The sequence below is a fragment of the Cebus imitator genome, unplaced genomic scaffold (genome assembly GCF_001604975.1).
Source record: "Cebus imitator isolate Cc_AM_T3 unplaced genomic scaffold, Cebus_imitator-1.0 Scaffold316, whole genome shotgun sequence".
Lineage (NCBI taxonomy): Eukaryota > Metazoa > Chordata > Mammalia > Primates > Cebidae > Cebus > Cebus imitator.
The window spans coordinates 1,902,091-1,915,102 of NW_016107631.1; the positions used below are offsets into that span (position 1 = coordinate 1,902,091).

At 42.3% G+C, this 13,012-nt stretch overlaps 1 protein-coding gene across 4 annotated transcripts in view; it reads right to left on the reverse strand.

The window, feature by feature from the left end:
* Window positions 1-4,279: 4,279 nt before the first annotated feature.
* SIGLEC5 (sialic acid binding Ig like lectin 5) overlaps window positions 4,280-13,012 on the reverse strand; it is a 16,412-nt gene continuing 7,679 nt past the window's right edge. For 2 of the 4 annotated variants that reach the window (XM_037729749.1, XM_037729748.1), the window contains one exon: window positions 4,283-4,787. In XM_037729749.1, coding sequence (XP_037585677.1) covers window positions 4,596-4,787 — 192 coding nt within the window. In that variant the 3' untranslated portion in view covers window positions 4,283-4,595. Of the gene's footprint in view, window positions 4,788-13,012 lie in introns of all 4 variants that reach the window. The other 2 variants (XM_017503866.2, XM_037729750.1) reach the window with 2 other exon arrangements.

Below are 13,012 nucleotides of genomic sequence, written 5' to 3' on the forward strand. Positions count from 1 at the left end.
CCAGTTGTGAGTTTGGAGGTCTTGAAGAAGGTAGATTTGCCATTGCCTTCTTCTTTAAAATTTAGACTCTGTTATGTTTGGTACTGGAGCATCCAGGTGAGGATGGCCCCTTTCCAGAGCCAATAGCCATGAACTGAATCTGAGTCTATCTGGGGATCCTGGAGTGAGGCAGGTGCAAGGTGCAAGCTCTTCTGATCATCAAACCACAGTAAGTGTGGGTGGGTGGGTGGTGGGAGGTGTGTCTCAGGGTAACCCATTGCCAGTAACAGTTGTTGGGTGTCCTATATCCTCAGCAGTCTCTGGCATGGGGAAGTCAGATCCTCCTTGTACCCAGACTCCAGGATACCTAGGATGTGAATGTCAGGTATCTGGGTCAGCACTGGGTGGGGGGAGAGGGAGGACCTGGAGCACAGAGGAGGGTATGGTACCAGCAGTGGCCTCTGCATCAGCCCCTGAGCTGGCCCCTCTGCTCTCAGCTTAGGGTCCTTCATGTCTTCCCAACCCAACCCTTTGGATGAGGGTCCTACTCTACCCTTCACATTCAGAGGTTATGTTTTCTATTTGTGGCACTATCTCACAAGAAGCCTTCTCCTCATGAGGGAAAAATGTCCTGCTCCCCTCCTTCTTGGCATCTCTGTTGCTCAGTGAAGAGTTGGTCTAGAGGTCCCCAAGGAGGTGGAATCAGCCTATAGTTTGTGATACCTCTTCTGCAGCTTTTGACCTGGTCTGTTTGTGGAAATAGGAGGATCATGGAAATTTTGACCCCTTCCGCAAACCAAAAGACAGGCTATTCTAGAGTAAGCACAAAAATTTCAAGATGGAAGTCAAAGCATGAGGACAGAGGTGCTTTGTCCTGTACCACATCTTCAGATCTCAGATCTGCAGATTCTATCCTGCATATTTCTCCAAGCTGTACCCCAAAATGAAGACCAAGGACCTCCTGTGAAGTCACATTTCCTGCAGTCCTCTTACTCCTGCACATGCACAGCAGGGGCAACTGCAGCATCTTGGGATTGGAGAGGGGTGAGTCTGGGACGACTCCTGACAGCACCTGATAAGTCTGTTCTGTCTGGAGATCAAGGCAGCGTCAGAAAGAGGACAGCTAGAGACTTTTCTAGAGACTTTTCCTGGATTGAGTTGCTCCAAGTTCCTCTATTAGGAGTCCTCTTCTCTCAAACAACTACTAGGGAAGTGAAGGCTGACCTCCTTTCATCCCAGGCCTACTGATAACCTGTTCAGTGGACCCTGCCATCTCATTCCTCACTCAGATGTTGCTTCCTCAAGGCGTCCATTCCTACCCCTCCTCAGAGCATGAGTGGGACATGCCCCCACTCTTCTGTTCACTTAGAGCTCTTGGAGACCTCTCTCAGAGCAGAAGAGTCCAGGAGCCCTGAAACTGAATCTTCCTCTGCCCCTCCACCCCCCAGTCCTGATCACACTCATAAGAAGGGATGACTGAACTGAAACTCACCTGCAAGGTCAGAGACTGTGACTCAGAACTGAGGCCCTGGCTCCAGCATCAGACCTGGATGTGATGTCTGTGGTTTTTCTGGTGTCAATTTCAGTTTAGAAAGTTACTGAATTTTTGTATCTCTCCTCGCTTATTCTCAGGTTTCTGATAAGCCCTTAACTCACAACTTCAGAGTGAGTTTTGACTTCTCAACAGTTCCTTCAGCCCCGTAGGCCTCCCATGGTCACAGTATTTATCAGATCTCTTCTTAACACACATCCATTTAACTCTGACATTGCTTTGTCTGTTCTGCCCTTCACGACAACCTTCTCCATCCTGTGGTCCACTGAGGCCCCAGGATCCTTTTCCCAGTATAAATACTTACCATTCATGTAGAATGAAAACTTAGAATTTGTTTCTGCGACCCCTCAGCTCCAAATATAACTTCACAACCAGCCTTCTGATAGATACTTCATTCCTTCATTTGAGCTGATTCAGGATTTGCACAGAGTCAGGTATGAAAAAGGATCACGTATCATGTTCTGTTGTTCAGAATACCATGACAGGACAAATAAGGAATTCAAAGCAAGGGCAAATTATCAACCCACTGGAAAAGGAAGGGAGGAAGAGATGGAGCCTGCCACAGAGAAGGTTTCCTGGAAGGAGTGAGGGCAGAATCAGTCCAGAGAGGCAAGGATCCCAGTGGCCTATGAGAAATGCACTCTCTCGCTAAAGCTAAGTCTTCTCTTCCCTAAAATGAGGGGGCCTTCATAGGAAGACTGCAGAGGAGCTTGGATGCCCTCTGACCAGCACCTCTGCCCTGCAGAACAGAATGTCACCAACCCTGCTCTCCAACCTTCTTACCTCTGCATTTGAGACAGGCCAGCGTTCTACCCCCAGGGGGCGCTCCATCCACCATGGCTGATTTGGGGAACAACTAGCCCTGGGTTGGCTCTGTCCATGGTTCTGCACTGTAACTGTGCTCTGAGTTCAGGAAACTCCCAATTCTGCCGTGGACACAAATTCACAGGCACAAGGTTCTGAGCTGTAGGCCAGCAGGGCACCTAAGTCTGAGAGGCTTCGAAAAGGCTGGGTCCGTTTTGGGAAAAAGAGGTCAGGGAAAAGGACTTACTGCTGTGCTTTTCCTCTCACTCCGCTTGTTGACCTAAGGATCATTCCTTTGAATCATGGTGCTGGCCTGGCTAAGGGACGAAGAAGAACAAGGTATTTTTCTGAGGTTCCAGATTATGCTGATGTTGCTGGTTCATGGACCATGCTTTGAATAGCAAGTCCGTGCCTGGATCTCCTCTCGGATAAGGGTTTAGGAAAGAGATGGACATTCACTGAATCTCCCCAAGTTCCAGACTCAGGGCTGTGCTTTTCTATATATGCCGCATTTAATCTTCATAACCAACCTAAGAGAGGTTTGGTTAATAATTCTCATTTGACAGAGGGGAAAACAGAGACTGGATGTATAATTGACTTCACGGGTCTCACATTATTGATGCATATACATACATATATATATATATACATATACACACACACACACACACACACACACACATATATATATATATATATGTATATATATATGGAGAGAGAGAGAGAAAGTCTCATTCTGTCGCCCGTGCTGCACTGCAGTGTTGTGATCTCACTCACTGCAGTCTCAGCCTCCAGGGCACAAGGGATCCTCCCATCTTCTGAGAGCTGGGACCACAGGCACCTGCCACCATGCCCAACTAATTTTTGTTTATTTTTTTGTAGAGGTGGGATCTCACTATGTTGCCCAGGCTGTTCTTAACTCCTGGGCTCAAGTGATCCTCCCACCTCAGCCTTCCAAGCAGCGAGGACCACACGCATGTGCCTCCATGCCCACTAACTTTTTTTTTCTTTTGGTAGAGACAGGGTCTCACTATGTTGCCAGGCTGGTCTCAAACACCTTGTCTCAGGTGATCCTTCTGCCTCACTTCTCAAAGTGTTGGGATTACAGGCATGAGCCACCAAGCCTGGTGATAGTTTCAGTTTTGATGTTGTCAAATCTATCAAGATTTTTGGTAAGAAGGATGATTTTATTAACTTTTTGTCATAATCTTCCAAAGAAAATTATTTTTTCTTCAAAAATTTTAAGAAAAGATGACTATCAGAACATCAGACATTTCCTAGTCTGCAATATTTTTCTATATTTGTGTTACCAAAAATACACTTACCATTCACATTATGTAATCATCTCTTATGCTGAGAAATAGAACATGTGGGCACCCCGGAAACCTTAGAACCCCTCCATTTCCCACCCTCCCCAACCTTCCTTTTGAGTTACCACATTACTGATCTTTGGGATTACCTTTTTTTCCCTGCCTTTGCCCATAAGCATAATACCTGTGTATATATTCTTAAGCAAGAATAATTGCTTCAAGCATTCATACAAATGGAACAATATAGTAATGTGTATTTTGTATGGCCAAATAGGACTGCACTAGCTTTCCTTTTATTAATGTTGGCATAAAATACTTTCACTTTTGGCATTCTCTATCCTTGTTTACATGTATTGTAAAGATTATATACTTGGAATCCATCCAAGTGGACTCTGTTTTTAACTGAAGCATTTATCTAATCATAGTTAACATAAATATCCCATGTTATATTTTATTTTCCCTGTGTGTCCTTTCCTAAGGAGTCTTTGAAGAGTTCTGCCAAGGGGATTGACACCAACATACTGCTGCCCTGTTTTCTGTGCCTGGTCATCCCCAGCCTTGAGAGAACTTCCTGTTTAAGGAAGAGAGACCAGCAAGCACTGAGGACCCGCCCGGTGCCAGGACCCTTGTTGACTGATTTCCAGTGCTGATTTCTTTAATGGTCACAACAACCTTTGAGGTAAGATGCATGATCTCTGATTTACAGAGTGGGAAACTGAGGCACAGAGGGATGCAGTGAATTGCCTGATGACAGTGCCAGGGCCCAGGTTTGAGCCCACCTCTCTAATTCCATCATCTATCTTCTTTCTGCTCTGTTTGAGCACGTACACATCAGTTAATGTTAGCATTGTCACAAGGGCTCTTGGTGCTTCAGCAAGTGGTCCCTGACTTCTCCTTTCTCCCAGACAGGCTGTGGTTCCCCCGGCCAGGACTGAACTCTGGGTGAGTCTTCACTTGCTTATCTTGATCTCTGAGTACTCTGTGGTGCTTGGAGCCTCCTGGTCCATAGGCTCCCTCAAGTTCATCTCGGAAAAGCTGAGGGAGGCATAATGGAGCTCCTGTTGTTCCCCCAAAGGAGGGGCATCCTCAGCAGGAGACACTTGGTCTCCGGGGCTGTCTGGACAAGGCTTCTTCCTGGAACCCTGAGTAAAGGGGAAGGAGAAGTGGGAATAAAGAGGCAGGCATAGTATAATGCATTTTTATATTTTTATGTTACCTTGGGATTTATTTTGACCATAAGTTGGACTTTCTCATGCCAGAAGCAGGGCTTAGTCACATGGACATAATTTCCAGTCTCTACCTCCTCCCAGTTGCCCATGGTGGTTAATCCAGATGTCTGCCTTATACAACCACCTCCTATGACCATCTCCCTGTGGGGCATACAGATGCAACCTACTCAACTCACTGGTGTCCTGACTCCTGTGTCCCTCATGGGCTGCACAGATACCTGGTGGTAACCACCTGTCAGTCACAGTGTGGCTCTGCAGAGCTCCTTCCTGCCAGCTCTAAACCCCCAATTAGAACTACCTGTGGGAAGCCTGCTTGGGTAATCCCCTGGACTCTAATTAAGGCTTTGGCTTCTAAGGCTTTAGGTTCTCTCTCTCTCTCTCTCTCTTTCTCTCTCTTTCTCTCTCTCTCTCTCTCCTTCCCTACCCACTGGATGAGCACTTGTGTCCTTGTCAGTTCCCTCCTTTCCATTTGTCCCTCAAGGCTTGCTATGGCATCTTCTCTCTGGGACCTGTGAGTAATAAACTGCTTCTGTTATTTTATGTGTGTTGTTGTGTTTTCTCTTCTGTGTCCCACCCGACTGACATACCTGAACCTAACTTCTCTTCTGGTCAAGGCTCTCCTAGAGAATAAGCGTCTTGGTAGGAATAAACTGGACACAGGTCATATGAGAGCCACAAGGGCATCTGTGGGTAACCCCCCATCTGGGCACCAAGGAAGGAGAATGGGGGATCTGCTTAGCTCTCCTTCCTCGGTGCCCAGATGGAGGGTTACCTACAGGCATCTGCCAGGATAGCAAGGGACAACCTGGTCACAGCCTGGGCACTTAGGCAGCAGGCTGTGTGCCAGGATAAAGGAGTATTCTGTGAAAGTCACACTGTGAACGTCATGGCCAAATCCCTGGGGTTCCTGTTCAAGGCAGGGCTAGAGTTTATGACCACTCCCAGAGACAGACCTCAACACCAAATTAGAGGAAAATACAGCAAATGGTTCCCACGGGGAAGTTGGGCTGATGTGACATTTATCAATTCATCCTTTGATAATCCACTCCTCCTAGCAAGCCATGGGCTGCCTAGGTCAGGGTCTATGTCTAATTTCTCACTCTGTACATGCCCAGGACCTGGCACAGGGCACACAGGGCTGGGTTCAAATCCTGGCCCCACCTCTCCATATGCATTTCCTGTGAATTCAACTATTCACTCATTCTTTCAAAATTTTGTAAAACTGTGATTGATTAGTTCTTATTGAGGACTTACTAACCACATTGAATCATCACAAAAAAACCATAAGAGTATGAAAGATATTCTAATTATCCCCACCTTACGCAAAAAGAAACTGAGGTGGAGAGAGGTTAAGTAGCTTACCCAGAGTTATTCATCTAACACATGGTGAGGCCAGGATTCCAACCCAGCCCTGTCTCCCCTGTTTCAGGTCCTGGGCACGTACAGTGTGAGAAATCAGACATAGACCCTGACCTAGGCAGCCTATGGCCTGCTAGGAGGAGTGGATTATAGATGAAGCAAATGTCTACCAGCAGCATACATTACAAGGTATCTTACGTGCAAACCAGAAGAGAGGCAGCAATTCTGATCCTGGAACCGGGTCCCACAAAACAGAAACAAAATGGAGCAGATCCTAAGTCCCCCAACAAAGATGGTGCCCAGACACGAATAAGTAATTTCTTCCCTCTCCCACCTTCATTCACATCCCTACTCATCATGCTATGGAAAAGCATCTTGAAAGTAACAAGTCTTCAAATAGTAACGCAGAAATTTTCTGTTTGAGACATAGTCTCACTCTGTCATCCAGGCTGGAGTGCAGTTGTTTGATCTTGTCTCACCGCAACCTCCCATCCCTGGTTCAAGCAGTCCTCTCACCTCAACTTCCTGAGTAGCTGAGACCACAGGCACACCACCACTCCCAGCTAATTTTTGTTTTGTTTTGTTTTCTTTTAATTTTTGTAGAGATGGGGTTTCGACATGTTACCCAGGTTTGTCTCAAGCTCCTGGGCTAACTGACTGGCCCACCTTGGCCTTCCAATGTGCTGGGATTACAGGCGTGAGCCACCATACCCAGCCATAAAGTTTTTTAAAAAGACTCCAGAGTTAGGGAAAAAATGGCGTCATTGTGTCAGAAAAAATAGACTTTCTGGAGAGAGCTGCCTATATTAGGTGCAAGAAAGATGAAATAAAATGAAAACGTGGCTATGCACACCAGCATTATGCAGCCCAAGGAAGAAATAAAGACATATGTCTATCATAAGTTTGCGGTATTGAAATAAAAAGGGTTACATTGACAATTGAAAGACAAGGCACAGCTCAGATTAATAAATAGGATAATGCAGTATGTTCCTCCTGTCATGCAATAACTCTTTGCCTAGTGCTTGCTATGGGATAGATGCTGTTCTTGTAAATGAGGACAAAAAGTGAACTGAAACCACCCAAATACCTCCCCTTCATGCAGTTCCCTGTTGGAAGGAAGAGTAATATAAGTGAGCTCCCTGTGAGCTTGTCACTTTACTAAACACTCCTTGTAACAATCTGAGACAGATGCTAGCATATTAATTGCCCTATTTCCATAACAGACAACAAAACAAAAAAACCAAGGAGGTTCATTAGCTTCTCCAAGGTCTTATCTTTGTATTATTTGTTTCTGGAAGATAGAAATAGAAAACTTTGGCTGAGCATGGTGGCTCATACCTGTAATCCCAGCACTTTTGGAGGCCAAGGTGGGCAGATCACTTGAGGTCAGGAGTTGGAAACCAGCTTGGCCAACATGGCAAAACCCTGGCTCTAAAAACATATAAAAATTAGCCAGGCGTGATGATATGTGCCTATAATCCTAGCTACTCGGGAGGCTGAGGCACGAGAATCACTTGAACTCAGGAGGCAGAGGTTGCAGTGAGTTGAGATTGTGCTACTGCATTCTATCCTAAGCAATAGAGTGAGACTGTCTGAAAAAAAAAAAACCCTACTTTAACATTTAGATAATAATAATTTTCAAGTAAGATAAAAAAGAAATAGAAAGTAAATATTTGAAAAAAATAGTGGAAACACAGTTTGCAGAGTTAAAGAAAGATGAATCACCTCAGCTAAAAAAGGGCCCTACAAGTTCAAGAAGAAAGATGCAGGGAGTCCCATGCCTAGATACAGGATAGTGAATCTTAAGAATATCAGAACCAAAGAGAAAATTATAAAAGTTTCCAGGGAAAACTAGCAGATCACCTACCAATACATGAGATTCAGAATGACGTAAGATGTCTTAACAGCAATACTAGATGAAAGAAACAGTCGGGTGGAGTTAAAGCACCAAAGAAAAATCACTTTAATTCTAGAATTTATATCCTGCCAAATTAAATTCAAATGTAAAGGCATAAAATAAATTTTCAGGGATTTAAGTCTTCAGAAGCCTTGAGGAACCCAGATTGAAAACCCACTGGGAGGAAGAATTCAAATAAAAAGAGACAAAGAGAAAGAAAAACAGGAAATCTGTGATAAGTGTGGGAGAGAAAGGTGTCAAAATATCTCAGCAAAATGTGTAGGTGTGTATTTTTTTTAAGAAGATTCATTATGTACAGGCCACAGATGAAGTCTCAACAAATTTTAAAAACAGGTATCATAAAACCAGGTATTCTGACTAGAAAGCATCTACTTAGAATTTAATTATGAAGGATGTTTAAAATCTTCATACCCGTGGAATTTTTAATTTCAAATAATTTAAGATTCAAGGAAGAAATCACAATTTTTTAAACAATATCCATAACTGAATGCTATTTAAATAGTAAATATCAAAATTTGTGGAATGGAATGAAAATTACGTTCTTGAAGAAATTTATCCCTAACTACTTTTTATAGAGAATGAAAAGATATACACTAACAAACTAAATATCCGGCTTAAATATTTATTAAAATCATCAGAATAAACCAAAACAAGTAGAAGGAAAATGCTGAGAAAATGAGAGTAAAAATCAATAAAATAGAAAACAAAGACACGGTGAGAAAATTCTACAATCCCAAAAGTTGGTTCCTTGAAACTGATAATAAAATAGGGAAAGCAATTAAAAAGATTCAGCTAGAAAAAAAGAAAGAAGTCACACATAACTGATGTCAGGAATATTTTTAAAACTGGAAGTAAGGCCGGGCGCGGTGGCTCAAGCCTGTAATCCCAGCACTTTGGGAGGCCGAGGCGGGTGGATCACGAGGTCAAGATATCGAGACCATCCTGGTCAACATAGTGAAACCCCGTCTCTACTAAAAATACAAAAAATGAGCTGGGCATGGTGGTGCGTGCCTGTAATCCCAGCTACTTAGGAGGCTGAGGCAGGAGAATTGCCTGAACCCAGGAGGCGGAGGTTGCGGTGAGCCGAGATCGCGCCATTGCACTCCAGCCTGGGTAACAAGAGCGAAACTCCGTCCCAAAAAAAAAAAAAAAAAAAAAAAAAAACAAAAAAACAAAAAAACAAAAAACGGGAAGTAATCTTGGCAAAAACAAATAATATAAAGACAAGAGAATGCCACTCATATCCTTTTGTCAAAAAATATATATAAAACTCAGGTGAAATGAACAGGTCTCTAGAATAAAGCTCGCTGAAGAATACATAAAATGATTAAATGAGGAAACTTGCACATAGCAACACCACCAGGCCCAGGCACTTTGATAAGTGACATCAATCATTCAGGAAACAAGTCATTTCAATTTTATACAGACCCTTCCAGATAATAGAAAAAGAGACTAATCTCCAATTTCTTGATATTTTCTTGACGCCCAAACAAAAGAAACAGGAGGAACAAGGAAAATGGCAGGTATATTTGACCCATGCATATAGATGCAAAAGTGCTAAGCAAAAGATCATCAAACTCAACCTATTGGGGTATTAAAAAAACATGCCTTGAACAATATGGGTTTCTCCCAGGAATGCAAGAGTAGTTTCAGATTAGAAAATCTTAATTGTCATTCCCCATGGTTACAGATTAAGGAGAAGAAAATCCTATCAGTAGATGCATTCAAAAAATACAATAGAAATTTATGATAAAAACTTATTTAGTGATAGAAAGGAACTTCTTTAACCTGATGAAAGTTAACAAAAACCCAGTTAAGTGGCAGGATATGGAGTGCATTTCCTTCAAAATCAGCAGTAGCAAAAGACGCCCAGGGTCACCGTATCTATTCAACTTTCACTATAATCTCACCCAGCATATTGAAACAAGAAAAAGGAAGGAAGTGCTTAGGGACAAAGGGAAGAAATAGGCTATTATTTTACAGATGATACAATTATCTAATTTGAAATCCCAAAGGATTCCAAATAATACCCAAGACCAATTTGTGATTTTGTTTTCTTTTTGTAGAGATGGGAAGGGGTTTCATGATGTTACCCTCTGGCCTCAAACTCCTGGCCTCAAGAGATCCTCCTGCCTCAGCCTCCCAAAGTTCTGGGATTATGGGCATGTGCCACCAAGCCTGGCCTAATTTGTGATTTTTTTTTTAATTGAAAAAGAAATTTATTTAAAATACTTCAATTTCCTTCTTTCTTTTTTTTAAAACAAGTTGAAATATCTTCAAGATATTAATTGTGGTCTCTTTTTTTATATACAAGTTATTTGAGTTATTTGAACTAATAAGGGAGCATAGCAAGTTGGAAAGATATGAAATCAATTAAAAATGTAATTGAGTTTCATTTGCTGCATTTGCCAAGAGAATTAAGACAATTCTCTAAATCCAGCCAGCTGATACCCCAGAGGAGGTGGGTGTCACTACCAAGAGATGCGCAGTTATAGTGAAGTGTGAAGCCCCTAGAGGAACCCAGCCGATAAATTCAACCCCATCAATGAAGGAAAGAAAAAGGAGAAGTTCTGTGTTGCCTAATGGTGGGGAAATGAAAAGTAACTGTTTATTATTCAAACCCTCTGTAGACTGCCCCAAGCCTGAGGTGTTACATGGACTTCCGCTGCCAGATGAGGTTAGGTTTGCATGTCCTCACTTCCTCATGAAAGTGATTATTCAGGACAGTGGGTCATTTGTTGAAATCTGAAATCTCTTAGAAGAAAAATGCATCTGCAGAGTACACAGGAGGACAGGTATTTCTTGCTCAGTACCTGAAGCCCAAAAGGATGAGTTGATTCTTGAAGAAAATAGCATTACATTTGCATCAAATCCAGCTGCTTTGATTCAGCAAAAGCCACGACACTTAAAGATAGGAATATCACTAATTTTTCAGATGGTATCTATATTACTGAAAAATAAGAGATCAGCAGGCTTATAAATAATATCTAAGAATTCTCCAGCTACCAAAGCAAGAAGATTCTAAAGGACACATGCAAAACCAACTTGTGATTTTTTTTAATTACAAAAAAATCAACCCCATCTATTTTTAAATGAAATGCATTCTGATAGGGAATCAGAAAATGCACTTTAAAAAAGATAGCATTTACAATGGCCACAAAAACTGGTATTTAGGAAGAAAAATTACAAAAGATGTGTAAGACCTATGTGAAGAAACACTACATATCTCTTAAAGGGCCAGGCACGGTGGCTCATGCCTATAATCTCAGTACTTTGGGAGACAGATGTGCAGATCCAGCCTGGCCAACATGGTGAAATCCAGTCTCTACTAAAAATACAAAAATTAGCCGGGCATGGTGGTATGCACCTGTAATCCTAGATACTCAGGAGGCTGAGGCAGGAGAATTGCATGTATCCGGGAGGCAGGGGTTGCAGTGAGCCAAGATGGCACCACTGCACTCCAGCCTGGTGACAGAGCAAGACTTCATCTCAAAAAAAAAAACCCCACTTAAGGTTTAAAGGGAGAGATCTACTATTACTGTTGTGGATAAGAAGGCATGAATTTGCAAACAAATAAATTCTTTCCAGATTGAGCTATAGAGTCAATGTATTTTTTGGAATTTGACAACCTGATTCTAACATTTAAGTGGAAAAAAAAAAAAGGACCAAGAATAGTCAAGATACTATTGAAGGAGATTAAGGAAGGGGTTTTGCTGTACTCAATGTCAGAACTTATTTTTGAATTTATAGACAGTGATGACTCAGAGACCGTAAAATTGACTATTGGCACAGAGTAGAGGCCACAGAAAGAGACCACAGATATGTATAGAATTTTAAAACATGGCAGAATTGGCATGGAGCTCAATGGAGAAGAGAGAAGGACTGGTCAGAAATGAAGGAGAAACATATATGGATCAACACTACACACCACGTGCAAAAATCAACCCTAGGTATACTGAATACTTAAACATCAAAAGAAAAGCACACTGTCTATGTCCATCAGTTCAATTTTTTTTAACTTTTAGATCCCACAGATGCATGAAAACATGCAATGTTTTTCTTTCTGTGCCTGGCTTATTTCACTTAACATAATGATCTCCAGTTCTACCCATGTTGTTGCAAATGACTGGATCTCATTCCTTTTTATGGCTGAATAGTACTCCATGATATATAGACATCACATTTTCTTTATCCATTCATCTATTGATGGACACTTAGGTTGCTTCTGGATTGTTTGCAACTCAGTGGATCAATGCTTGAAGGGCTGGGTACCCCATTCTTCATCATGTGTTTATTTCACACTGCATGCCTGTATTAAGACAGCTCATGTACCCCATAACTATATATACCTAATATGTACCCACAACATTAAAAATAAAAAAAAATTAAAAAGAAAAGCATAAAACTTATAGTAGAAACTATACTTGAATATCTTTCTAATCTTAGGATGGGAGAAAATTTTTTAAAATGAGACCCAAAAGGTACTCGATAGAAAAGAAGGGAATTGTGAATATGATTATATTACAACTAAGAACTTGTGTTCATTGAAGATCCCTTTAAGAAGTAAAGACAAGGCTGGGCATGGTGGCTCACACCTATAATGTCAGAACTTTGGGAGGCCGAGGTAGGAGGATCACATGAGATCAGGAGTTTGAGGCCAGCCTGGCAAATATGGTGAAACCCCGTCTCTACTAAAAATACAAAAATTAGCTGGGCGTGGTGGTGGGTGCCTGTAATCCCAGCGACTTGGGAGACTAAGGCAGGAGAATCGCTTGAACCTGGGAGGCGGAGGTTGCTGTGAACTGAGATCGCCCCACTGCACTCCAGCCTGGGTGCCAGAGTGAGACTTTGTCTAAAAAAA